Source organism: Penicillium expansum, assembly GCF_000769745.1.
Source record: "Penicillium expansum strain MD-8 chromosome Unknown contig20, whole genome shotgun sequence".
Lineage (NCBI taxonomy): Eukaryota > Fungi > Ascomycota > Eurotiomycetes > Eurotiales > Aspergillaceae > Penicillium > Penicillium expansum.
The window spans coordinates 1-22848 of NW_015971437.1; the positions used below are offsets into that span (position 1 = coordinate 1).

The 22848-nt window shown below is 45.7% G+C and overlaps 9 protein-coding genes across 9 annotated transcripts; 5 read left to right on the plus strand and 4 right to left on the minus strand.

The window, feature by feature from the left end:
• Positions 1–504: 504 nt before the first annotated feature.
• Positions 505–1536, minus strand: PEX2_006470 (uncharacterized protein; the record flags this gene model as incomplete). The annotated part of the gene is made up of 2 exons (XM_016737924.1): positions 505–1013; positions 1080–1536. 2 exons carry the CDS (start codon positions 1534–1536, stop codon positions 505–507), a joined length of 966 nt encoding a protein of 321 aa, XP_016594496.1.
• Positions 1537–3140: 1604 nt separating this feature from the next.
• Positions 3141–4092, plus strand: PEX2_006480 (Hsp70 family protein; the record flags this gene model as incomplete). Its single annotated transcript, XM_016737925.1, has 3 exons — positions 3141–3280; positions 3333–3945; positions 4018–4092. The coding sequence occupies 3 exons, from the start codon at positions 3141–3143 to the stop codon at positions 4090–4092; spliced, it is 828 nt and encodes a 275-aa protein (XP_016594497.1).
• A 2369-nt stretch (positions 4093–6461) lies between these two features.
• PEX2_006490 (Carboxylesterase, type B) lies at positions 6462–8280 on the plus strand (the record flags this gene model as incomplete). Its single annotated transcript, XM_016737926.1, has 4 exons — positions 6462–6602; positions 6657–6983; positions 7041–7355; positions 7417–8280. The coding sequence occupies 4 exons, from the start codon at positions 6462–6464 to the stop codon at positions 8278–8280; spliced, it is 1647 nt and encodes a 548-aa protein (XP_016594498.1).
• A 2052-nt stretch (positions 8281–10332) lies between these two features.
• PEX2_006500 (uncharacterized protein) lies at positions 10333–11457 on the plus strand (the record flags this gene model as incomplete). The annotated part of the gene is made up of 1 exon (XM_016737927.1): positions 10333–11457. One exon carries the CDS (start codon positions 10333–10335, stop codon positions 11455–11457), a length of 1125 nt encoding a protein of 374 aa, XP_016594499.1.
• Positions 11458–11947: 490 nt separating this feature from the next.
• Positions 11948–13685, plus strand: PEX2_006510 (nucleic acid/nucleotide deaminase domain-containing protein; the record flags this gene model as incomplete). The annotated part of the gene is made up of 2 exons (XM_016737928.1): positions 11948–12275; positions 12328–13685. The coding sequence occupies 2 exons, from the start codon at positions 11948–11950 to the stop codon at positions 13683–13685; spliced, it is 1686 nt and encodes a 561-aa protein (XP_016594500.1).
• Positions 13686–13866: 181 nt separating this feature from the next.
• Positions 13867–14924, minus strand: PEX2_006520 (amidohydrolase family protein; the record flags this gene model as incomplete). The annotated part of the gene is made up of 2 exons (XM_016737929.1): positions 13867–14754; positions 14814–14924. The coding sequence occupies 2 exons, from the start codon at positions 14922–14924 to the stop codon at positions 13867–13869; spliced, it is 999 nt and encodes a 332-aa protein (XP_016594501.1).
• A 297-nt stretch (positions 14925–15221) lies between these two features.
• PEX2_006530 (ketopantoate reductase family protein) lies at positions 15222–16329 on the minus strand (the record flags this gene model as incomplete). Its single annotated transcript, XM_016737930.1, has 2 exons — positions 15222–16048; positions 16116–16329. The coding sequence occupies 2 exons, from the start codon at positions 16327–16329 to the stop codon at positions 15222–15224; spliced, it is 1041 nt and encodes a 346-aa protein (XP_016594502.1).
• Positions 16330–16730: 401 nt separating this feature from the next.
• Positions 16731–19658, plus strand: PEX2_006540 (Major facilitator superfamily domain, general substrate transporter; the record flags this gene model as incomplete). Its single annotated transcript, XM_016737931.1, has 6 exons — positions 16731–17050; positions 17115–17208; positions 17850–17946; positions 18001–19193; positions 19247–19351; positions 19410–19658. 6 exons carry the CDS (start codon positions 16731–16733, stop codon positions 19656–19658), a joined length of 2058 nt encoding a protein of 685 aa, XP_016594503.1.
• Positions 19659–19936: 278 nt separating this feature from the next.
• PEX2_006550 (putative integral membrane protein Pth11-like) lies at positions 19937–21226 on the minus strand (the record flags this gene model as incomplete). Its single annotated transcript, XM_016737932.1, has 5 exons — positions 19937–20244; positions 20305–20375; positions 20435–20808; positions 20865–20932; positions 20986–21226. 5 exons carry the CDS (start codon positions 21224–21226, stop codon positions 19937–19939), a joined length of 1062 nt encoding a protein of 353 aa, XP_016594504.1.
• Positions 21227–22848: the final 1622 nt, after the last annotated feature.

Consider the following 22848-nt stretch of genomic DNA (forward strand, 5'->3'; position numbering starts at 1 on the left):
TATAAGCATACAGTGTGGGGCCTGGGGTGTTAAAACTTTTGCGTAAAGACTGTAGTTTTTAATCATGTATTGTAACATAGCTTCTGATATTTTTCAACTTAGCTTAAATTCATCATAACAAAATATCCGTCGGTCCTAATTTTTTGTAGCACATAAGATTATGATTCTATAAAATTTAGGAGTAAACTGAATTATACCTATCAGAAACGTCCCTCTACTGAATATTCTGTTGATAGAAGCCGATACTGATCGTTGTTGCATTCCATTAAATCAAAGATCGAAAACCCCCAATTTGTCCCAGCCCCATGGAGTATCTCTTCTCGGCACTGTAAGAATTTATGAATAGGAAGTATATGGTTCAATTGCCTGGCTGAAGTTGCCCCAAATCGTTCTCAATCTGCAACTATTGAAATGAAACCAGTTTCGCTTGGGACAGGAAGGCCTTTAGACCTAAGCTTGCTAGCCCTTTTAGCTCTTCTCTTCAAAGACAGATCATCCCAATTTTCATACAGATTTTAAGTCTGAGCATGTAATCTTCGCTATGTGGGCCTGATCAGAAGCTTCTTGTGTTTCGGCATTTGGCGTATCTTCGGGCAACAACCAAGGGCGCGGCCAGTCGCCAACCTCAGCAGGCACTCGAGGAATGATCCAAAGTCCGCCATCCGCTTCAGCAGGGAGATCCCATGTACTTGGCTCACGCTCTTCGGAGAGACATTCAGTCTCTTCTGGGGTAGGGTCAGGTTCTTCGACGAAAGACTCAGTCTCTTCAGAGACAGGCTCAGAGTTCTCGATGAAAGACTCAGGCTCGGCTGGGACAGCCTCAGGTCCTTCAGAGACAAGATAAGGCTTTTCAGAGACAGGCTCAGGTCCTTCAAAGACAGGATCAGGCTCTTCAGAGACAGGCTCAGAGTATTCGACGAAAGACTCAGCCTCGGCTGGGACAGGCTCAGGCACTTCGGAAACAGGCCCTTCAAGAGGGGTTTCATTTGAGACGATGCCGTTTGGTGTCTTCACTAATGGTGTAGTAAAAAATTAGTTCAGCTTATTAGTGTATTTTTAATTTGCTGGAAGTGACTTACCCTGCTGTTCTTTCATAGAAACAATGCGAATAGATAGTATCTCGATAATCATTTTCATCACCGCAATATCAAATCGATGGTCTTGGCCGATAACATCGTAAAACTCGCGTAAACCAAGCCCCGGATCATTAGGCTTTAGCGAGCGCTGCAGGTTTCCTTGAATGTAACTTGGAAGCCAGGTTTCACCTGTGGGAAGACTTGAGAAAATGTCCCTCATGATTCGCAGTATTACAAGCACAGGGAGGTCCTCATCTAAGTGCTGCATCTTTTGCTGAGAAAGGACTTTAAGATCGGCAAGGCCCCAAATCCTTGACGCTTGGTAGACTAAAACGCTCCTCTTGTACTCTCTAGCGAGATCCGATATGCCTTCGTCAAGAGGAGAATTGACTGTCTCGTAGCCGCCTGTGTATAAGAAGTGCACCACGGTATGTCCAACGTCTTCATCAACATTAGACATGATGATATCTGATGATACAAGAGATGCCTGGGCAAGGTTTCGGTGATTCTGAAGGAAATGAGCGGGAATGATATATCGGTTGCTCCCTATAATGAGGGTAACAGGAAATTCGTAGAGCCAGTGAATAGGTTAGAAAACGCCGATTGTAACTCATTCAAAGAACTCACGATGACAAAGGCCGATGATAGTCAATTTTGGAAGAGATCTCTGAGGTGAGGGGGCGCATGGGCACCTCATTGGACTTGCCCTTCTTCCCTTTCTTTTTTGCCATGTTCTAGTCTTACTGTGACTCTGCTGGCTATCAAGTAACTCCCAAGAGATTGTACAAGAGATATATAAAAATAAAGGCGAGAAACCGCCTGACTACAGCTAATATAGCCGGGGAATGAGGGAGAAGTAGGGTAATGCAAGTATGAGTTGTCCTGCAAAGCGGCCGGAACACGTCATCTGTGCAGTGAATGGAAATTTAGTGTTGATTATTGAAATGCAGTACGAGTCAGTAGATGGCATACTACGAACAGCTACTTTCTCTTCCATACTTGATGTCCATAGATCATGGAGATAGCGTATTTGAAAAGGTCGCATGTAGTGTTGATGATCGCCCAGGGCGTGAACGGAACCGGGCTAATATGGGACTGGTTTACTCCGCTATTTCAGCGGCGAAACTAGGAGCAAGCGGGGTAAATGAACTGGAACCATGCCAAGATACTCAGTTAACGCTGGTAAATTAGCCTGGCGGCAGTGTTTTGTACTATGGCAATGCCATAATAAATGACACTTAGGCCGAAAAATTGGTGCTAGAGACTACTATACTAAAGGGGGTTAGACCACTGTGCCGGTAGGGTTTATCCTAAAATCGTGGCAGGAACTCTTTCCAATAATGCGGCCTTCCTGCGTAAGGCTAGTGAGGAGGCGTGATAACTGTATATTTAGTACGGAGTAGCCTCCTCTAACTTTGCCCCTGCTTCGAAGAAATGAGTGAAAGACGTGGCATACCCCCTTTCCAACGATGTTTGCATACAAGGCTGGGGCGGCGTAGTGATTGTTAGAGGGCAGCCAATAGGCAGTGGCAAAAAGAGCCGACTTGAATGGGGCCGAATTTCCCCTTCTTAGACTAGTTCATTCTGTAGCTTACTCGAATTAATAGGAGACCGCGGCTTAGCAGCCTCAAAACGTAGGGTATGGTCACGGGTATAATAGCGCATTTTAAACCCTGGTAATTGGTACGGGGTTTTGTAGGCTACGGGTAAATTCTATGAATTCTGTAGACATTTCCAGAGCCTCACTGAAAGACCCAATCACCGATGAACAGAAGCGCCAAGAATCCTAAGACATATACTACGTATCACAGTAAGTCGTGCTGTATGTAAATATGCAGGTGCTGCCAGCGCACAGAATGTTAGCCCCGGCGTATATGAACCTACCCACCCTACTCCGTATTGTAATGCAGTACGATTTACGAAAGTAGATTAAGCTAGATGATCCTAACCTGGGGCGTATATGTGACAAAGTTTGTGACCTTGAGTGGTTTTCTATTTAATATCGTAGCTGCCCTCAATCTAAGTCTTCCCTTTAACCTATATCCACTATCTCGATTGCACACGATGGTTCCCCAAAAAGTCAAGCTAAAATCCGAGAGGGAGAACTTTTTCCGAAACACCTCGGAAGTCCGTGATGAAATTAACAAGAAGAGACAATCCAAATTAGACGACTTTCTAGTCATCGAAATTGATTTTGGAACCATGTTAGAACTGGACGTAAAATATCCATATCAGTTGATACTAACAAAAGTGTAGATACTCAAGTGTGGCATGGGCAACGGTGGAAGATTTTGAGAGAGATGAAATTAACATTATCACCAATTGGTCTAATAACGGAAGAGAGGAACCGGAAGTCCCTACCGAACTGTTCTACGAGGATGGAAAGGTGAGTTGGGGATATGATATCCCAGAGGGCGGTGACCCTGTGCGTTGTTTCAAGCTGCTGCTCTTACGCGACGAAGATGTGGCTGAAGAGCAGCGTCAGTCTAAAGCTTTCTTCCGCGCCCGCAAATTGATGCGAGAGACGGGTAAAACGGCAACGGACTTGGTCGCAGATTACCTCCGACTATTGTGGCAGCATACCGTGGAAACAATCCACTTGATTCATAGCGAGTTAGACATTTCTGCGCTCGCTTTTCATGTTTTCATTACTGTGCCTGCTATATGGAAGGACTATGCGCGCAAGGCTATGGAAAAGGCTGCAGAGAACGCTGGCATTCTACAAGACCGTCCTATTAGCCCCACGGCCCTCGCTTTCGTTCTGGAGTCAGAGGCAGCCGCTCTCGGAACACTCTGTAAAGTTGGCCATAAGTATGGCCTTGAGACCGATGATGTTTATGTGATATGCAACGCTGGCGGACTCACTGTGGTAAGTTGGTGAATATTGGAGGCTGCAGGCGTGAAGCTGGATATTACGGGCTGATGAACTATAATATCGCAGGAGCTGAGCACATATCAAGTTGGAGAGTTGGATCCAATTGAGATACATGAAGCAGTGACAGGGACTGGTAATTAGCTGACCTTTCGGTATTTGTTGCTGGCAACCGATATCTAACATTCTCACACAAGGCGGTCTCTGTGGGGGCATATTTATCGACGAGGCGTTTGAAACCATCTGCAAAAATCGTCTGGGAAGACAATGGAACAATATTCCACGAGAAGGAGTCAAGTCTATCCTGAAATATCAGTGGGAATATGTTTACAAACCGGCGTACAAACCGACCACCGATGGCCGAGAGGTCGTTATTTCTGTTCCCTCCTGGGCTTTTGAGGACGCTAACCTTAACGACAAAAGAAGAAAGCCTTTCATCATAAATGGGCAAATTCACTTCTCAAGGTCCAGACATTTCCACCCTCCCCCAAGTCAGAGGCTGATTGATCTAGCTCCGATATTCAAAAGGCATTTACCTCGGTTTTCTCCGATATCGAGGTGCTCATTAATCAACAAATCAGCAAGACGCGGGAGAAAAGTCTTCCAGTTAAGGTCAGTATTAACAGTCTTTATTTATGGATTGATGCTCAAAAATCACCAGAAAGTAATACTTGTCGGCGGACTTGGTTGCAGCCCTTACCTCTTCAGTCTATTATCAGCGAAGTGTGAGCAACACGGCATAGAGATCATACAATCCATGGGCACAGCACCGTAAGTCTTACTATTGCTCAAATATAGTATCCAGGTAGTATGCTGAATTGTCATATCTATTAGGCGTACGGCAGTTTGCCGTGGTGCCATTATGAAAGGGTTTTGGGTTTTTGGTTGGACACAATGCTACTAGCTTACATTTTGTCGAAAGCTATGTTATAATACATGGTGGAGAACCGAGTGTTCAACACCTCAGAAAATACATGGACCGCTTTGGATGCGGGCCCTGTACAAAAGCACATATTGATTTTAATCATTAAAGTCCGCTTAAATTGTTAAATAGTGGATTTTTGTCATTTTAGTTAGTTAGAGTCATATATAGTTAACTATCTGTTATCTACATTATATTACTATGGATAAGCTTTATATTAGTTATAAGCCCGTAATCGTTTATTAAATTTTATCTATATGTAGATCAATCAACAATTCGTTAATGCCTTACGCGAGAATATCCCCAAGATTCGGGCCCGTGTTCCTGTGGGAAATCCCAGCTCTGGCTCAATTCCCTCAGATGTTTACACCGTAGACACTTCCAAATCGCAAAAGAATCTTGGGTATTGAGTATCATCAGCTTAGTGAGAGTGTAGTTGACGCTGTGCGCTCACTTGTGGAGTTGGAGGCTCGAGGCGCTTGAGGTATTCTTTAGAGTCAGCGAAATGTCATTTATATTTGGTCTTTCGTCTTTTTTCTTCAATTTTGGGATTGAGACCTTGTCAGAATGTTTGACGGATAGCCATTGCACTATCTTTGTTTCTCTTTCCTTTTCTCTCTGTATTGCTCCGGCTTCATGTCTGTTTCATATAGTCCTCACAGGATATAGCCTCCCTACTGTATATTGGGTTAGTATGGCTATAGTGCCACTCAAATATTTCCCACATAAACTCTGAAACTTGTTCATGTTTCGTTTGTCTTGCTTTGATCTCCATCTTCGCCCAATTTTCCAGGTTTGAACCAGCCTGGTTTCATCTTATTTAAGATTGATCGGTTCAACATTTAGGATCGTGAAAAGGCTTCTGACCCTTACACTACTCATCAAGATTGGTGATATCCTCAATATGCTCTCCTGTTCCTAAAATGACTTGCTTATACAATAATAATGTAGGGAGATTGAAAGGTGGAAAGTACAGCATAAATTAAATGAACTAATGCTCGCTGCGCTCTACACTATAGATTGGCATACATCATCTCCCATATATTCCATCGGTTTTCGAACAAGGTTACCAATGATAATCTTTAACAGGCTTAAAGCTTTGGCATCAACGGACTTAGCACTGCGTCATCAAAAGGCTTAATGCTGCGTTATTAACGGTCGGTCAGCCTGTAGAATGATGACGGCGAAAACTGCCAAGGCTCCGGGGCCAGCTGTGATTGGCCCAAAAAGATGCAGGGCTTGACTAGTTTCCGGTATTCTTCACCTCTCGGGCCGAGGGAGCTACCCATTGTGGAAACGGGCTCCGTGACGATCATTGATCGGCCGAAAATGCAGAGATCAATGCTCACGAATTATTATTGCCTGCAATAAGAGTTTCTTGAGCTACATGTCGTCCAAAGTGCCGTCGGCCACGCGGTTTTTAGACCAATCCAGCTTCCAAGGTTTGAAAATGCAGGCACCCGTAGATCCACTGGGCTTAAGCTATATAACATAGTTATGCTCACCTCAAGCTATCTTTTTATTCTTGCAAGATAATTTTCTCTCAATCGGATTTGATCGCAGTCTGGTATATCGCGCACTCTCGTTCGAAATGCATTTATCTGTCAATCCTGAGAAGGCAGCAATTGGCAAGGCGTTGCTTCTTGGTCTCTGTGCTACAGCTGGTGCCAGAGCAGCCGGTCTACCCATTGTTGACTTGGGATACGAAATCCATCAGGCTATTTCGTATGATGTGAGTATCAAAAGCAGTCTTACCGTCTGATCATATTGTTGACTTGGTGTTCAGACAGGACTTGAAACTTACAACTTCACCAATATCCGATATGCGGCCCCTCCAGTAGGAAGCCTTCAGTTCGCTGCTCCTTCGTATCCGGAGGTGAACCGTACACAGGTGCAGACGGGAGCAGAGGCTCGGATTTGTCCTCAAGCGGTTCCTTCATGGATGGAGGATTCCATGTCCAGCGCTGTAAGCTATGTCACCAACGGTAGGGTTACAAGCCTGGGTTCCGTGCTCTTGGATACTCGTGCAAGTGAGGATTGCCTATTTCTAGATGTTGTTGTACCCAAAAAGATCTTCAATGACACTGGCAAGAAGCACGCAAAAAAAGCACCTGTATGTGACTCTCCTAAGCACACAAAACTTCGACTTTTGATTCTAATGCTCACTCAGGTCCTTGTCTGGATATATGGGGGCGGTTACACTTCCAGGTCCAAATCAGGACAGAACAGTGGCTCGCCCAACGGACTCCTCCAACGTGGAGACAGCAACTTCATCTACGTAACACTTAACTATCGCCTCGGTGCTTTGGGTTTCCTTAGTGGTCCTACACTGCAGCGCAGTGGAGTTGCAAATGCTGGACTCTTGGACCAAAGATTTGCATTGGAGTGGATTCAAAAAAACATTCATCTTTTCGGTGGAGATCCATATCAAGTTACCGTCATGGGCGAATCAGCGGGAGGTGGCTCGATTTTACACCAGATTACTGTACGATATTTTGCCTTGAGTACGTTTTATGACGACCAGCTAACCACTATTTCAAAATTAGGCATATGGAAATTCCAATGGCAATGCTCCATTCCAGCAAGCAATCCTACAATCCCCTGCCTTTGCCCCTGGTAATTTTGGTGCGGGCGATCAAGAAAAGATTTTCAATGAGTTCCTTGCATACTGCAATGTGAGCAATATTGAGGAGGCTCGCAGATTACCTACCGAAATTCTTATTCAGGCAAATGCGCAACAAGTAATCAACTCGCCCATTGGAAGCTTTACTTATTGGCCTGTTGTGGATGGCGTGTTTGTCCCAGAAGCTCCGGCTACTATGATGGAAAAGGGCAAACTAGATAAGGGGGTAAGCGTGATGTTGGCATACAACGGAAATGACGGTGTCATCTTTTCCGACTTCTCTCTCACAAACGATACCGAATACCGGAACTATGTTTCGGCCTTGATGAATCTTACACCAAACCAAACCGATTACCTTGCTACCTCGATATATCCGCCTGTATCTGAGAGCTCCATTAGATACGTCGATGAAATCAGTCGCGCAGCTGTTACTTTCCAGGAAGGATTCATTCAGTGCAATGATATCTTCCTTGCTGAGGCAATGGGAAATCGTTCTTTCAACTATGTTTATGACGTCTTCCCTAGCCTTCATGCAATGGATTTTCAGGCAACGTTCGGTGTTAGCTCAAGCCCTCAATCTAACGAGTTTGATTCGTCAATCGCACTTCAACAGCTCATTACGAGCTTTGTGCTTACAGGAAAGCCCACCTCATCTCACGGAAATATGTCGACATATGGACCAAATGCCATGCTTTCGGTGATCAACGCTACTGCTATTTACAATGAGCAAGAGAGTCAAGATGCTGTGGCAAGATGTGACAGATTGTATGATCTCATTCACAGTTGATCAAAATTCGAGAAGGGTTTATCTACAGGGCGGGAGTGATATAGCAAGGGTGAAAGTGTGCACTCAACCGTCATTCAGCGTTTAGACTTCCTGTTCTTTTCTTGTCATTCTCTTGTTTTTCAATTTCTCTTCTTCACTTTCATTTTCTTATATGTCTTATATGTCCTGTTGCTAAATTCTGAAACTCGATATTCTGAGGGCGGATTGTCATCTGCTAAAACCAACCCAACCCCAAACCCGCGCGACATGGGGAGGTCGCTGAGATCATCGCAATGGCTGATTCAAGTGCGCAAAGGTTGAACTTGTTGACTAGATACAACACGGTTAGATTGGAATTCATTGAATCCTCATGAATTCATCAATATGGTCATAGGTCTTTTAAGATGCTGAAAAACCGCTATGAAAAATACAGTCAGAGAGTGTTGTTATAATTCAAAGGAGGGTTAATTTTGTTTGTTCCAAGGGAAGATGATGGCGTGTGCGAAAGAAATGATCGTTTGAAATTGAGATAGTGCCTTCTGGTGTTTCTAGCGAGCTCAAAGTCCATTATCAAGGTCAGAGGCTGGGATCAGGAAAGGCAGAATTGGAATTTCTGGGGTAGACAACGAGTGACTTGAAGCTGTCTTCCCTCATTGAAGGTTGGGTCTGAATCTTTCGAATATTTAGTTGACTTACTAGTGGCCGCCAATCATATTATGCGTACAAGCAGGGTATGTGAGCATTTATATATGCCTTTTAAGGTGTTCCTCTACTAAAGCGAGAAGAAGTGAGAGATGTAAGCTTCCCAAGTTTTACTCCTGTTATGTTATGAGGGGACAGGTATGGCGGCAACCAATGGAAAGTGACAAAAAGAGCCGGGTCGGGCCGATTTCTCCACTTAAAGTTTACAGTAATCTATACCCTGCCCGAGTAAGTAGGACAATGCGACTAGATAGCTTCATAATGTAGTAAGTAGTCAACGGACTTGAATTCTATAGAGACCACATCATATAGCACAACATTTTGATATCCCAAAATTACCCTCAAATGCATCGTATGAAGTTTCCTGGTCGCTCATTCCCAGGTGTTCATCGAGGAAAGTTTCTTGCAACAATTGTGCGCTCGAAATAGAATTCCCCAGGCAATTGTATATCAACTATAAAAAAAGCATGGCGAGTTAGTCAAGCTGCTAAAAAAAAAATCTGGTATAAAGGCTATACATACCATGTCTATCATAGCGGGGGCTTACTTTATTAGCCAGTGGCGTATTTCCGGAAGTATACAAAGGTAGGGCCGTGATTGGGGTAGCTTTGTAATGCGAAAAAAGTTAGGCAATTTCTCAAGTAACGCGTTATGGGATCACTACCTATTTGGGTATTCGAATGTCTCTTTATGTATTTCCAAATAGAGCAGAACAATGGTATCAAGGCTACAAATAGAGCAAAGATTGCGATGATGGCTTCGACAGATATGGACATGTTAGCTTAGTCAGTAATGAAGTAGCCAATGAATGTGCTTTGTACCCCCAAAAAATTAGAAGACAGGAGAACTGCATTGTGCCGAGTTTTGTAGTGAAGACCGAATATGTGGCGTGGGGTTCAGTGGGGCGCATGGGAGGAAAACACAGCCCCGTTTGCCAAGGGAGGGGTCAGCCTAAGTTAAGCTCACTCATTCTACAATGCTGTGGCTGCGGTCAGAAACTGATGTGTATTCTGACAGAAGTCTCGTGTATAGCAAGGTATGGTATAGAATGACAGATATGTATAACTCTAACTAAAATGATAACAATCCACTATTTGACAATTTGTGCGGATATCAATGACTAACCTTAGTATGTACTTTTATATAGGATCCATATCTAAAGCGGTCCATGTATTTTCCGAGGGTTTCGACTCGGTTCTCAGCCATGTATTGTAACATAGCTTTCGACATAATCACCTGGCTGCCAATACATGTACCCGCATGGATATATACGGAGTAGTCTCGGCTAATGCACTCTCACCTCCATTAATGGAAAGGAACTGTCAAGATCCTTACTGCCCCTTTTTATCTCCCGAGGTCTACTCTTGCGACATGGCCAACTTTTCTCAAGTACCAAATGAAATTTTGCTTCTGGTCGCCAAGTCCCTTTCCAGCCAGAAAGACATTAATGCTTTAGTACGGACCAACTGGAGGCTATGCCATCTTTTACACGCTTTTCTCTGTGATTTCAACATCCAGCATCACCAAAGCTCAGGATTACTATATACAGCTGGAAGTGGAAACTCCACCCTCGTCAAGAAGTTTCTCAATGCTGGGGCCAGTATCGCATCTTTCGAGCTCCTGCCCGATGAGGACGAAACCGATTTTGAGGAGTTTGAAAAACAGGACAGCCCGCTTCTCAGAGCTGCTCAAAATGGCCACGTCGGGCTTTTAAATACCATGCTCTCAGAGACAAACCCGAGCCGCGCGTGCATACCACCACAACTACGCACCGTGTTACATTGGGCTATCGAGACTGGCAATCAAGTGGTTGTTGAGTTAATGATTGCACACCAGGCCCCATTAGGTCGTCCACGAGTTCCCGGCGACGACTCTACAGCTCTGAGCCAAGCGCTTGAATTACGGTGCGGCAAGTCTATCATCGAGTGTATCCTCCAGACAGGTTGGAAACCAACGGCACTCTTCCCAGATCCATTTGTGCAAGCGACTTATTACAGTGGCACCTCTATACTACAACTTCTTCTCAGGTATAACCTTCGCCCAAGGTCGACTAGGATACTGTCTCATATTTCCCGTCGAGGCGATACTGCCTCTCTCCAGATCTTGATTGATTCTGGTTTAGATATGATAGTGTATGGTCATATTGCGCTCCTTGTTGCCATCGACTTAGGACACCAGCCCATGGTCCAATTGTTGATTGAAGCGGGGGCGAATCCACACCTATCAAGTATCGACACGAACTGGTGGTATTACTCTACAATTTGGCATGCGGTTCTATATCGCCAATACGATATCCTAAAGGCCCTGGTAGATAATGGTGTCCGCCCGGACTATCAAGACTTCCAGCTTGCCATCGATATGAACTTCTTGGAAGCCGTCGCTCTTCTTGAGGGATTTTCATATGAAAATATTCCAAAGAAGATGAGGCGGGAAAAATGGGTTCAGTATTGGGAGAATAAGCGAACTGCGGATCCTGATTTCCAACGGCTAGAGTAGTTCAACAGTCAGTAAATCTTTCTGAGGTTATGTTTTTGGTTAACAGGGGATCGAAAAAGAACCAAGAACTTGTTCACATGGGTATTCTCTTCGACCTTTGTGACAAGGCTTGAATGTTGAGTTTGAAGAGAGAGCCTTTGGTCTTTTTCTTTCATCAACCAGGAAGGTTGTTAGTAGATTAAGAGAATTTGAGTAGCAGAGGGGGAAAAAGGAGGATAGGACTTTTGGGAAGGGCAAGGTTGTCATGCCTAAGGCTGCACGTTCGCATTTGCCTAATATGCATGTATCCGCGTACATATGCCACGTCACAGAGAGCTCTAACCCATTATAATTTTTAGGCCCGTCCGTCAAGTGTATGTGTACGTGTGTGTGTTGCTAGCCGCCAAACGCTTCGTCGAAATCGAGCCAGGCTGACCACTTTCATTCCTCTCACTGCGGTAATCTTCTGATAGCTGCCATTAGGCCATCTGCCCATGGTTAGTCGAGCCAAATGTCACCCTCGCAGGAATTTTATCAAGCGATTCGAAGCCTGCGCAAACTAACGGATCAACCGTCCGAAGAGCACTCTTATCGGATGGACATCCCATCTTTCCAATCAGCAAATCACCTGTTGAAGGTTGAGGATGAGATGCAGTTTGCCGATGATATTGCATTCTTGGCTCAATGGCAAGAGGGTGTCGAATATGTGACGGCTGTCACTCTTCAGGAAATGGCAAATGGACTTGTTATCCGTATCGCGAGCAATCACACACCAACAGATAAAACAGTCCGCGAATTGAAGGGAACCATGGCTTTAGTGAGCGAATACGCCTCCAAGGGTACTTTCTTACTTAAATGCAAAAAACACTTCAGAGTAGCTGACCTACGTAGGAAAACGACGGGATGAATTTCGGGACAAAATATTCGACAAGATCGTTGATATCCGTGATGATCGAATTCTGAACAGAATTCGTCCACCTTGGTTACCACAGCCTGAACGCTATGTCAAGCGGAGGCCCTTTCTGCTCGCCCAAGTTCGGGCATTTGTTGATGAGATTTCCGCAATTAGAAGCCATTCCCCTGCCTTTCAAATCTTAGTACAGCCGGCGCGCCAGCTGATATCTTGCCTTTTGCCTTTCAAAAAACCTATCCCCGAGAGTATAAGAAAGGAGCACCAGAAAAATGTCATAAAAGCCTGTGCTGAATTGGCTAACATCGGTGGAACGGGATTACTGGAGGAACACCTTCATCGACTACAGGTTCCCCCTCATATCCGCGACAGAGGTGGAATACGGCAAATCGACAAGCTTGCACGATACTTTTTTGTCTGTCGGGATTTTATCAAAGTTGGCCGACGTCCAGAGTACAAGCCCTTGTTCTCCAACATTTCCATTGAAACTTTAAAAGCTTTCGAAGGATGGACGCCTGCAGGCTCTTCCTCCATGTGCTTTGTTCACGCAGAAATTCAGCAGATTGTTCACTACACGAACCATCCTTATAATCCTAGTCCGCGATTTATCGGCTGCAGCAAGTCCGCATGCTATCTTTGCGATATGTTCATACAGAAGCATAGCCAGTACCGAATCTCCCATGCTCACCGGCGGCTTTACGACAAATGGACTTTACCCAATCTAGATTATTCGACTTCCCAAGAGGCCCAACAGCTCCAAACCATATTGCAATCCATGACCGAGGAAATGGAAATCACGGCCAAAGGATTTCAACGAAGTCTTCGGCCTCCGAAGCAGTATGGAGCGGAGAGCATTGCATTCTTACCTCTAACTAGTGGCTCGACGGCGAGCAATACTTCCATTGCCACCCGACAACTTTCTATCCCACACGTGTCCCCCATATCGAGCCTCAAATCGGACTATAATACCAAGATTGCGACCACCAGCTTTTTGAGAACCCGATCCGAAGGAGGGTCTAGCAGAACTAGCAATGCGTCTTATCTTCTTCTTGGCCAAGACGATCTGCCATATTCACTTAATATCAAAGACATTAGGCACGAGTGCTTGATTCGAATCGGTGCAATCTTTCTTGATATCGAGCTTGTTACCCCTGGTCGGCTCTCTATCCGCCATGCAATGGATAATCCACTGCCCAGAGATGTTATAGATATCTGTCAGTTATCTACAATTACTGAAACAAAAGTGACTCATAACGCATCTTTATCGAATATGCAACTATTCCTGCGCCATTCCAGGGGTCTTACGATAATTCTTGACTTTGTCCGAGACGAGGCTTGATTTAATCCCAAATTCATCCCTGTCATTCCAGATGACTGTCTCTATAGAAGTTTACTATTCGGAAGGATGCCTACAGGTACTATATAGCCATAACAACAAGACTGTGGACCTCTATCATATTTTATTACAACGAGCCCAAGTTGTAAACTCCATTTGAAAATACTTCCATTGCAATTCCAAGCTATTCATGGGTTTCCCCAAGAATCTGCTGCGCATTATCCAACAAAATTCGTTCCGTTGTTTCTGATCCAAATAGAGTCTGCAATCCATCATCCACTCTCTTAGCTAAAGACTCAGCCAACGCCGCAGGGGTATAGGGATAGTCACTCCCATACAGCAATCTGGACGAATCAACCAGCCGCAGAAGACCATGAATCTGATCTGGGAACGGCACACCGGCAAGATCGAAATAGAAACGCGTCTGCAACAACTCCTTAATCCTCTCGCCACTAATACCGTCCGAACCGGGAATCAAAGATGAGAACTCCGCAATCCTCTCCATAATCGGAGGGAAAGTCGCACCACAATGGCAAACCACAAACGTAATCCCAGGACACCGATCAACTGTCCCAGAAGTAAGCAGACTCATAAGCGACCGCGTAGAATCGAACATGAACTCCATGATAGGTGCAGCAACACTAGGAAGCGGTATCACCTTCTCTATGGAGTCATCGTCGTGCCGGGTAAGACAGGTAGTCGGGTGAAAGAAAGCGATGGTCTTTCGCTCACTTAATTTGTCAAAAACACGACTAAAGCGCTGATCACCCGGGTAGATGCCATGCGAATTGGTCAGGATTTGAAACCCCACTGCGCCAAGATGGTCTAGTGCATAGTCTATTTCTGCAAGGGAGCCTTCCACGTCTGGAAGGGGGAGAGAGGCGAAGAAGAGGAAATGGGTTGGGTGATCGGCGCAGATTTTGGACATGTCGATGTTGGCGCGCCTAGTTACGGTTCGGCCTTCTTCGTCGTTGCCCGGGGTTAGATGTGTTGCTGGCGACGACATGCTTAGCACCGATTTTTTAATTTGCAGCTTGGTCATTAGGTCAATATGTGATTCAGCGCTCCATTCCTGGATTATGATGTATTTAGCAGGGGAAGTCGATGTGGTATTCAGGTTCAGAGACTCACTGGGATCGCGGGCATTCCATCTGGGTGGCCTCTGCCTGCGAAGTCGCTCTGTAGGCAATATTCGCGGTAGGAGGGTGGCACACAGTGGGTGTGAATGTCGATTCTCTCCATTTTGGATGTTGCGATTGTGTATGGAGTATTTTCTGGGGAGTTGTTGCTGATATTGATGAGCTCAATAGTGCTGCAATGTCTCCCCGCAAGAGATCGACACTCCTAGTGCGTATTCTTCACCGGCTTTCTTGTCAAACAGAGTCAGTCATTGCTTACCGACACCAGGTCAACTCCAAGTATCCCTAGGTATACATCGTGTTACGATTCCTCATTCTTGCCATGCTGTGAAACATCCATTGAGATCAACAGGCTGAGAAAATGTAAAACTTTGAACTGAAACTCCGTTTATATAAATGACTATATGAGATCTGCCTTTGGCAGTTCCTTCGGCTCAACAATCAACCCCCTTGCAGCCAATAGCCGCGCCTGAGTGAGTTTCAAGAACCGGTACGTATTATCCAAGATCGGTGTATTCACACCCTTCTCCCTCGCAACCCGCAAAGCATTCCCCAGAATAACCTCCGCCTCCAGCGGATTTCCCTTATCCACATCGACCAGCATACTAGGCCGGAAAGACAACTCGAGAGGAGTAGAATCAACCATCTCATCCACAATCCCCGGCCCGAGATCATACCCATCGGCCTTTGCAATGGCCGCCATCTCCGCCATACCGGGTCTAATCAAGCTATGCTCGCCGCCGAACCGGCGAATCGCAGCACTATCCAGCTGAGTGATAGCACACATGGGATTGAAAATTCCATTCCAGAGCACCTTCCGCCAGCGATAGAAGACAATATCATCAACGACATTGGCATCGACGACTTTGCTCGCGTTATAGATTGTCGCGAACTCTTCGAGCTTGGTGCGCTCGACCGCCGCATCCACGGATGGGTTGTGGAATGCGCCGATGTGGAAGTTGTCGTGGTCGTCGTGGACCACGTGGCCGTTTTTTTCATGTGCACCGATGAAACTCGGTGCTGATAGTACCACATTTGAGGGGAATGCTGCGATGATTGGTGGTTCAATGTATAGTCCGTTTTGGAATAACACGATCGTTGTGTGATCTGGGGTTATAGCGGGAGCTATGATCTTGGGGATATTGTTCACTTCAGGGATGTTTTTCATTGTGACGATCACGTAGTCAAATGGGGTGTTGGAATCGGCTAGGGGAACAGCATTGACGACTATCTATGTATTAGCTTCAGACTAAACTGGCTCACTGTTTTCCGCTCGCGACTTTTCGATACATACTTGCGCTTGGTCTCCAGGATGATAGATTTCCATGGTCGATGGACTCGATTTCGAATCCATGCTTGACGACCTGTTCATAATTCGATCGGAGAACAGAAGTGACAGATGCTTGTCCAGATCGCTCGAGTGCGACGCTGACCATCGTCCCTACACCCCCTGATCCAATCACCAACACTCGGCGCTTTGCCGGGGTACTGCTTGTGTCGTGGGACATGCTGGGCTAATTGACTTCGTGATCGCTTTTGAGGATACAATGTCAAGAACTTAAGGAATTTACTGTCTAATTCTAATTACGGTCACCACCCCACCGCCGTTTTATGCAAAGCGGGAGCTCCGACGTCGGGGTCTCCTTCCCCTCTTATCAACATTTCTTATCGCCGCTCGATGACAAACGACCTCAAGCTTGGGAATTACCCGATTGGGTTGCTGTTTATTCTGTCACACTTCATGGAATATACTCGGCAATAAACTATACCTCAAAGTCAATGTTGCACCATGGACGCGTAAACTGTATTCACAACACCAACCGATCGGATGATAAAAAGTGATGTAAGTAACATGTCTACCCTTCTAACTCACCTCAGCCCCTATGCATTCCCAGAATCGCAACCCAAGATGAAGAACCCAGTCAAGCAAATGCGCTTCCCAGCGCTCGAAGACATCTTCGAGTACGTACAAGATGTCGTAGAGACCTCCGGCCGATGGGTCAACTGGCAAATCATACGCGGCAAACGACATATATGGTGGGAGACAGACTGGGACGTGGTATCACGCTGGGCGCAATCGATCATCGAGACAGAACAACGTCTACGCGAAACCACTCAACGTGAGAACTTCCTCAAGAAGTGGATCCACACATTCCACAACGGCTCTGACGAGGCAGGGAAATTCGTTTTACCGGATCTGATTGAAGACTTGATAGCCCTGGACCAAGAGTATGTACGCCTTGAGCGAATATACGACACCCTCCTAGCGGGTTGTCCTGTGGGACCTATCAAGGACGGATATATGTGGATTCGAAAGCAGCCGCAGTGGTATCTCGGGAGTGAATGGCTACGCCAGGATTGTGCGAGACGAGGTGGGTGCTGTGGTCGTGAGTGTAAATGCTGTGAGAATCCTCCTGATCTGATGAGGAAGAAGGGTTGGGGTCATTGTACGGCTGAGTGTCATTGTTGTATTGATGTGCGTCAGTTTCAATTGACTGAGAGAGATCGGAGGATGTTGCGACCGGACTTTGATCTTACTGTTTACCCGTGGAGTGATTATAGTCGAGAGATGTTTCGTGCTTATATTTGGTCGCTTGACTAGGTTTTTTGTTAGTTTTCTTTTGAGTGGATGTTGCTGGACCTCGGGAATGTCCTGTTGCTCGGTATATAGTTCTAGTTAATTGCCGCTTTCCTCTTATCGGTATTCCAGGCGAAACTATTTTGCAGGGACTAGAAGCTTAAGTTGAGACAAAATGAAGGAAGATACCAGTGCAGTCACAGGGTTATGTGAATCAAAGATAAAGGATCGGCGGGGGAAGCTTCCTCGCAAACCCGAAATCCGCCAAGCCGGCACGTTTAACGCATTCTGATTCGACCGAGAGTTGAGTATCAGAGAGCCACATCAGTATACTGGGGGTTTCCCCGCAGTCCATATTCGCACTTGATAAGGCTGCGGTCAGATTTCCGCAGTGCAAATCCATGGATTGCTTAAATAGACAGACCATCATGCCTAACATGCTCGCTCAAGTTCACCCTTCTCTTCATTATCCAACCCTCAACGATGGAGAGTGACACTTATCAAGATGAGACCATCTGGGCTCCAGGAACAGTGAGACTAGAAGATAGTAAGTAACCACGACCCACCAATACTTCATATACATCATAACTTACAAAATCAGTCCACCAATCCAGAGACCAACTAGTCCTATTCCCCACCCCATCATCCGACCCCAACGATCCCCTGAATTGGTCAACAGCCCGCAAAGCCCTCAATTTCGCCCTAGTCAGCTTCTTCGTCCTATGGACCTTCGTCCAACTCGACATCGGCTTCACAGCATGGGGTCAAATGCAACCAGAGCTCAACTTCTCACTCGACATCCTAAACGCCAACGCAGCAATCAACTACGGCGGTCTCGCCATAGGCTGTATATTCTTCATGCCGCTGGTCCACAAGTATGGCCGACGCCCAATCTACATACTAAGTGTCGCCCTACAGTTCGCATCATGCATCTGGCAAGCCAAGATGACGACCGTCGGCGATCTACTGGGCAGCGGCCTGGTATCCGGCATCGGCGGCGCAATCAGCGAGATCATCGTACAGATCACCATTGCTGACATGTTCTTCGTGCACCAGCATGCCACGATGAACGGATGGTATATCATCATCCAGTCTACAGGTGCATTCCTTGGTCCCGTAGCTTCGGGATACATCGTGGTGGCACAAGGGTGGAGGTGGATGTGGTGGTGGTGTGTGATTTTCTTCGGCGTCACACTACTCTGTGTGGTATTCCTCTTCGAGGAATCGAAATATGTTCCCATTCTGGATGGTCGCGAGGTGATCTTGGATGCACAAGTGACTGGTGAACCGTCTAAATCACACTTAGACGGGGACGTGGTAGACGCAAAGAGCGCCAGTGAGACCTTCGCTAGTCGCGTGCATACCAACCAGGATATCCCGCTGAAGACCTATTCTCAGCGGATGGCTCTGGTGACTACCACGAACGAAGCGCTGTGGCCGCATTTCTATCAACCAATCATCGCGCTCTTTACCTTCCCGGCTGTCACGTACGCGGCTATCACATATGGGTCTACGCTATGCTGGTTTGCCGTCATGACTTCGCTACAGGCTTCTTACATGATTTTACCGCCTTATAACTTCGATGCTGTTGGTGTTGGGCTGATGAACTTGGCTCCATTTATTGGAGCTGTTCTTGGTTTCCCCTTTGGTGGACAGTTGAGTGATAAATCTATTCTTTGGTTATCCAAGCGCAATGGTGGTATTTATGAACCCGAAATGCGTCTTTGGCTTGCTCTGCCTATTGCCATTATTAGTCCTGCGGGGATACTAATGTTCGGGCTGGGTCTTGCCTATGTGAGTAGCGCGTTCAAAGTATCAAGTTTGGATTTTTAATTAATACTTTCTAGGGTGTGCATTGGGCTCTCCTTGCTATTGGATTTGGATTCTTTGGTTTTGCACTTGCTGCCGTTGGCGGTATTACGCTTTCATATCTCATGGATTGCTATCAAGACGTGAGTATCTATTTCATTTTGAATGCTTAGGTCCTCTTTCTAACCTGATGACCACTAGATTATCGGTGATGCATTAGTCGGAGTAATCTTTATGCGAAACATCTTCTCGGTGATTGTACTGTTTGTCCTAACTCCTTGGGTCAACAGGATGGGCATGCGAGATTTGCATATTCTGATTGCGGTGATTGCGTTTGTGATTCTGCTGGCTCCTATCCCACTACTCGTCTGGGGTAAGAAGGCCAGGATTGCGACGGCGCCGAGTTATAGGAAAATGGCGGCAAATCAGCTTAGCCATCGGACTATCTAGATGTCACTCTTCTATGAGTAGAATCCACGCAAGACAAATTGAAACTCCCCTTTATGTATCTGTTGCAAATGTAATTCTATGACATTGAGAAATGGTATAATATTTTGAGATAAGCTCATGAAAGTATATAAAATAAGAATTAAGGTGTATAGTGTAAATGAAGGTATCACAAAGAAGAATATAAAAGAGCGTGTCAAAGTTTTCCTGTTTCGCCTGACTCCCCGACCACCCTGTAGAATCCGCATGGAGCCTTTTCCTTCCAAGAATATTCCGCAGGTTTAGACTCTCTCCACCGCCTTCTCATCTTTCAAGTCTTCATATGGAGGCATCTCAAAAGTTTGCCGAACGACAAAGGACCCACTTTTCTTATGGTTGGAAGTGATAGTGGAAGTGACAGTACCTCCAGCAGTGCTCGAGCTGACAAGAGTCCGTTCGGATATGTTGTTGGAGGAGTTGGAGGAACGGATTTGGGACCAGAAGTTGTGACGACCCAATTTGAACAGAGGACGGAGGTTAGGGAGACAAGCGGCTGTGATTCCAACTGCTGCTTCCATACACGTCCATACGATAACGGGGACTTGGTTGTCTGGAGAAATGGTTAGTGATATAGATCGGCAGATTGAAGTACCAACACGTCAATACTCACAGGTAATATCAGGACCTAGATCGACCAGTCGAATCATGGCATTGAGGCGGAAACAGCTAAAGAGCAAGGTTCTAGATATGAAGTGTTAGTATCTTTCCACTGCGGCACGAATGGGAACTGTTAGACATACAGGCCACCGACGAGGAAAACTCCAGAGAGAAGCGCTTTCTGGGACTTGGGAATTGGCAATGTCCAAACGACTCTCATAGGCATGATCAAGAGAACGATGTCGGTGAGGATGTTGGGAATCTGCATGCCATAGTAGAATTTGGCGGGGTCAAGGCAGGCTCCTTCAACGGACTGATCCCAGAACTTCTTGGTGGGAATGCAAAGAAGAGCACCGGCAACGTAAACACCCACGACCCAGAGACCAACGAATCCAAACATGATGTTCACGGCAATTGCCATGTGTCGGACTGCAAAGAGGCGTTTGTACAGTGCCAGAATGGAGAATTTAATGAAGGCGATACAACCGGTGTAGATGAAGGCGTTGGCGAATCCGAGCTATCGGGAGTCAATGCGTGTACTTGGTATAGGGCTGAGGTGTTGTGCATCCTTACTTGGAAGTAAACCAGGAGATTTTTCGCCGGGATCATTGTGATATGGGACCCCATCCCATTGTACAGGACTAATATTAGTGTTAGTACAAAGTTATTAGATAAAGTTTCTCCTATCACTCACGAACAACGACTCCGCTGGAGCATGCATATTTAAAGAACAGAGCAACCATAATCAAATAGTCATCCATAAACAGCCTGCTTCCAGTCGCCTTCCTCGCCAGGATCCTTAAGGCAACGGATAAAGTCGACAAGGTGTACGCAAACACCAGTGCAATAATCATTGACCGGCGAAATTCCTGGTTCGGGTGCTCGAAGTCTCCCGGTGTCCACGTGGGGGTGGAGGAATGTTCTGTGGAAGACATGGCAGGCAGGTGTGGTGGATCAACTCCAACAACGAGGTGAAACTAAACGAGAGGAAGTTGTTGGTTTGAATGATTTGGAATTAATTAAGGCTGCGTTTGGGGTCTTTAATATACTTCGAGAAGATGGGAAAGGGGGGGGGTGGAAAGGGAGGGGGGACCCCATCTATGTATGTGTCATATCTTTCTTGATTTACCAAAATAACGCAAAGATGATATGAAATTTTTACGGATCACATCAATGACAAGGGCATGGACTAGTTGCAGATGGCATTTCAGCCCAGATATGGTCCAGTGCGAACGATTACATGCTGTGTTGTGTGACTACTTCTGCCTGAGAAAAAGCAAGACGCTGCTAATCAACGGTCCATCAGACCATAAACCAATTAAGATTATGTGCCTTGACCGTAGACATTTCACCAACCACATCGAGGCATAGGAACACTTTCCCGACGTATCATCTTGGAAGAGTGGATATATCAGATTTTGGTCTGACACTTGTGAGATCCACTTTCTTGCAAGACATTTTTCCCGAAAACTCAGTGGATAAGATAGGATGCGTAGAGCGGTATGACAGAATGTGCTGGCGCATTGCTTTTTGATTAAGATAACTATTGGAAATATGCAGCGAACAATGATTGTTCATTGCTTTTGCAGTCAAGTTCTCACCCCGGAGGATTAACTAACAGAATTCAGAACCCCTCCTTCTCTCCAAGCAAGGGATTGACAATAAAGCAGTCCACGCGGTTTTGACATTAGATAAACTGGGGTAGAGTTTCCCATGCTCTAGGAGAATAATCAGAACTAGACACATGTACTCTGTATGGAGTATCGAAATGCCTCCATTCACTAGCAGATGTCTCCCTATCTACTCCGTACTCCGTACAACCCATAACGTAGCCGAAAACGCCATGATCTTCCAATAATTGAAAGAAATGCGGGTCATTGTATACTTTTCCAAGGTCGCCGTTTTGGCAGATCCTCGTATAATAAGGCAGTTGAGGTCTAGGGTCTACCCGATATGATATGTCCATTAGACAGCGGACACATCCGATTGCAGCCCACATGGTGGAAGTTAGTGAACCTTAGCCGTTATATTAGATCCACATCAAAGCGTCTTTGTCATTGATTACGAGGTCGATATACGTCTCATGCAGCTGGATTGCACTGGAGTGCACCGGAGTGCATTTCCGTTGGATTTGGATTGCACCTGGATTGATGAATATATAGTTGCTTTTCCTGTATCGTCGCACAGAAATGCATAATTGCAATGTTAAACGCAATGTGAGATGCAATCTTAATTGGAATTGTTCAATACATTGTTTTAAGCACAGGTTTGTGCAACACACTTGATAGCTTAATTATCCGTGATGGAAAATGTACTCCGCACTGAAGACGATCTTTGCAAGGGGCTATATCGGAGATTACAACATATACCCCGACTCTCTTCAGAGTATGTCATTGGAAGGTCCAACTGAACATCTTTCGTCTTCCAAGGTTTCTGTTCACCCTTGCCGTTCTATCGCCCAATGCCTTTGAGAAAGTTCGAAGTCGGAAAGTCTAAGGCGTTACATTCTCAACAGTAGGGCTAGCACATATCTCAATTGTATGAACTCTGATCTGAC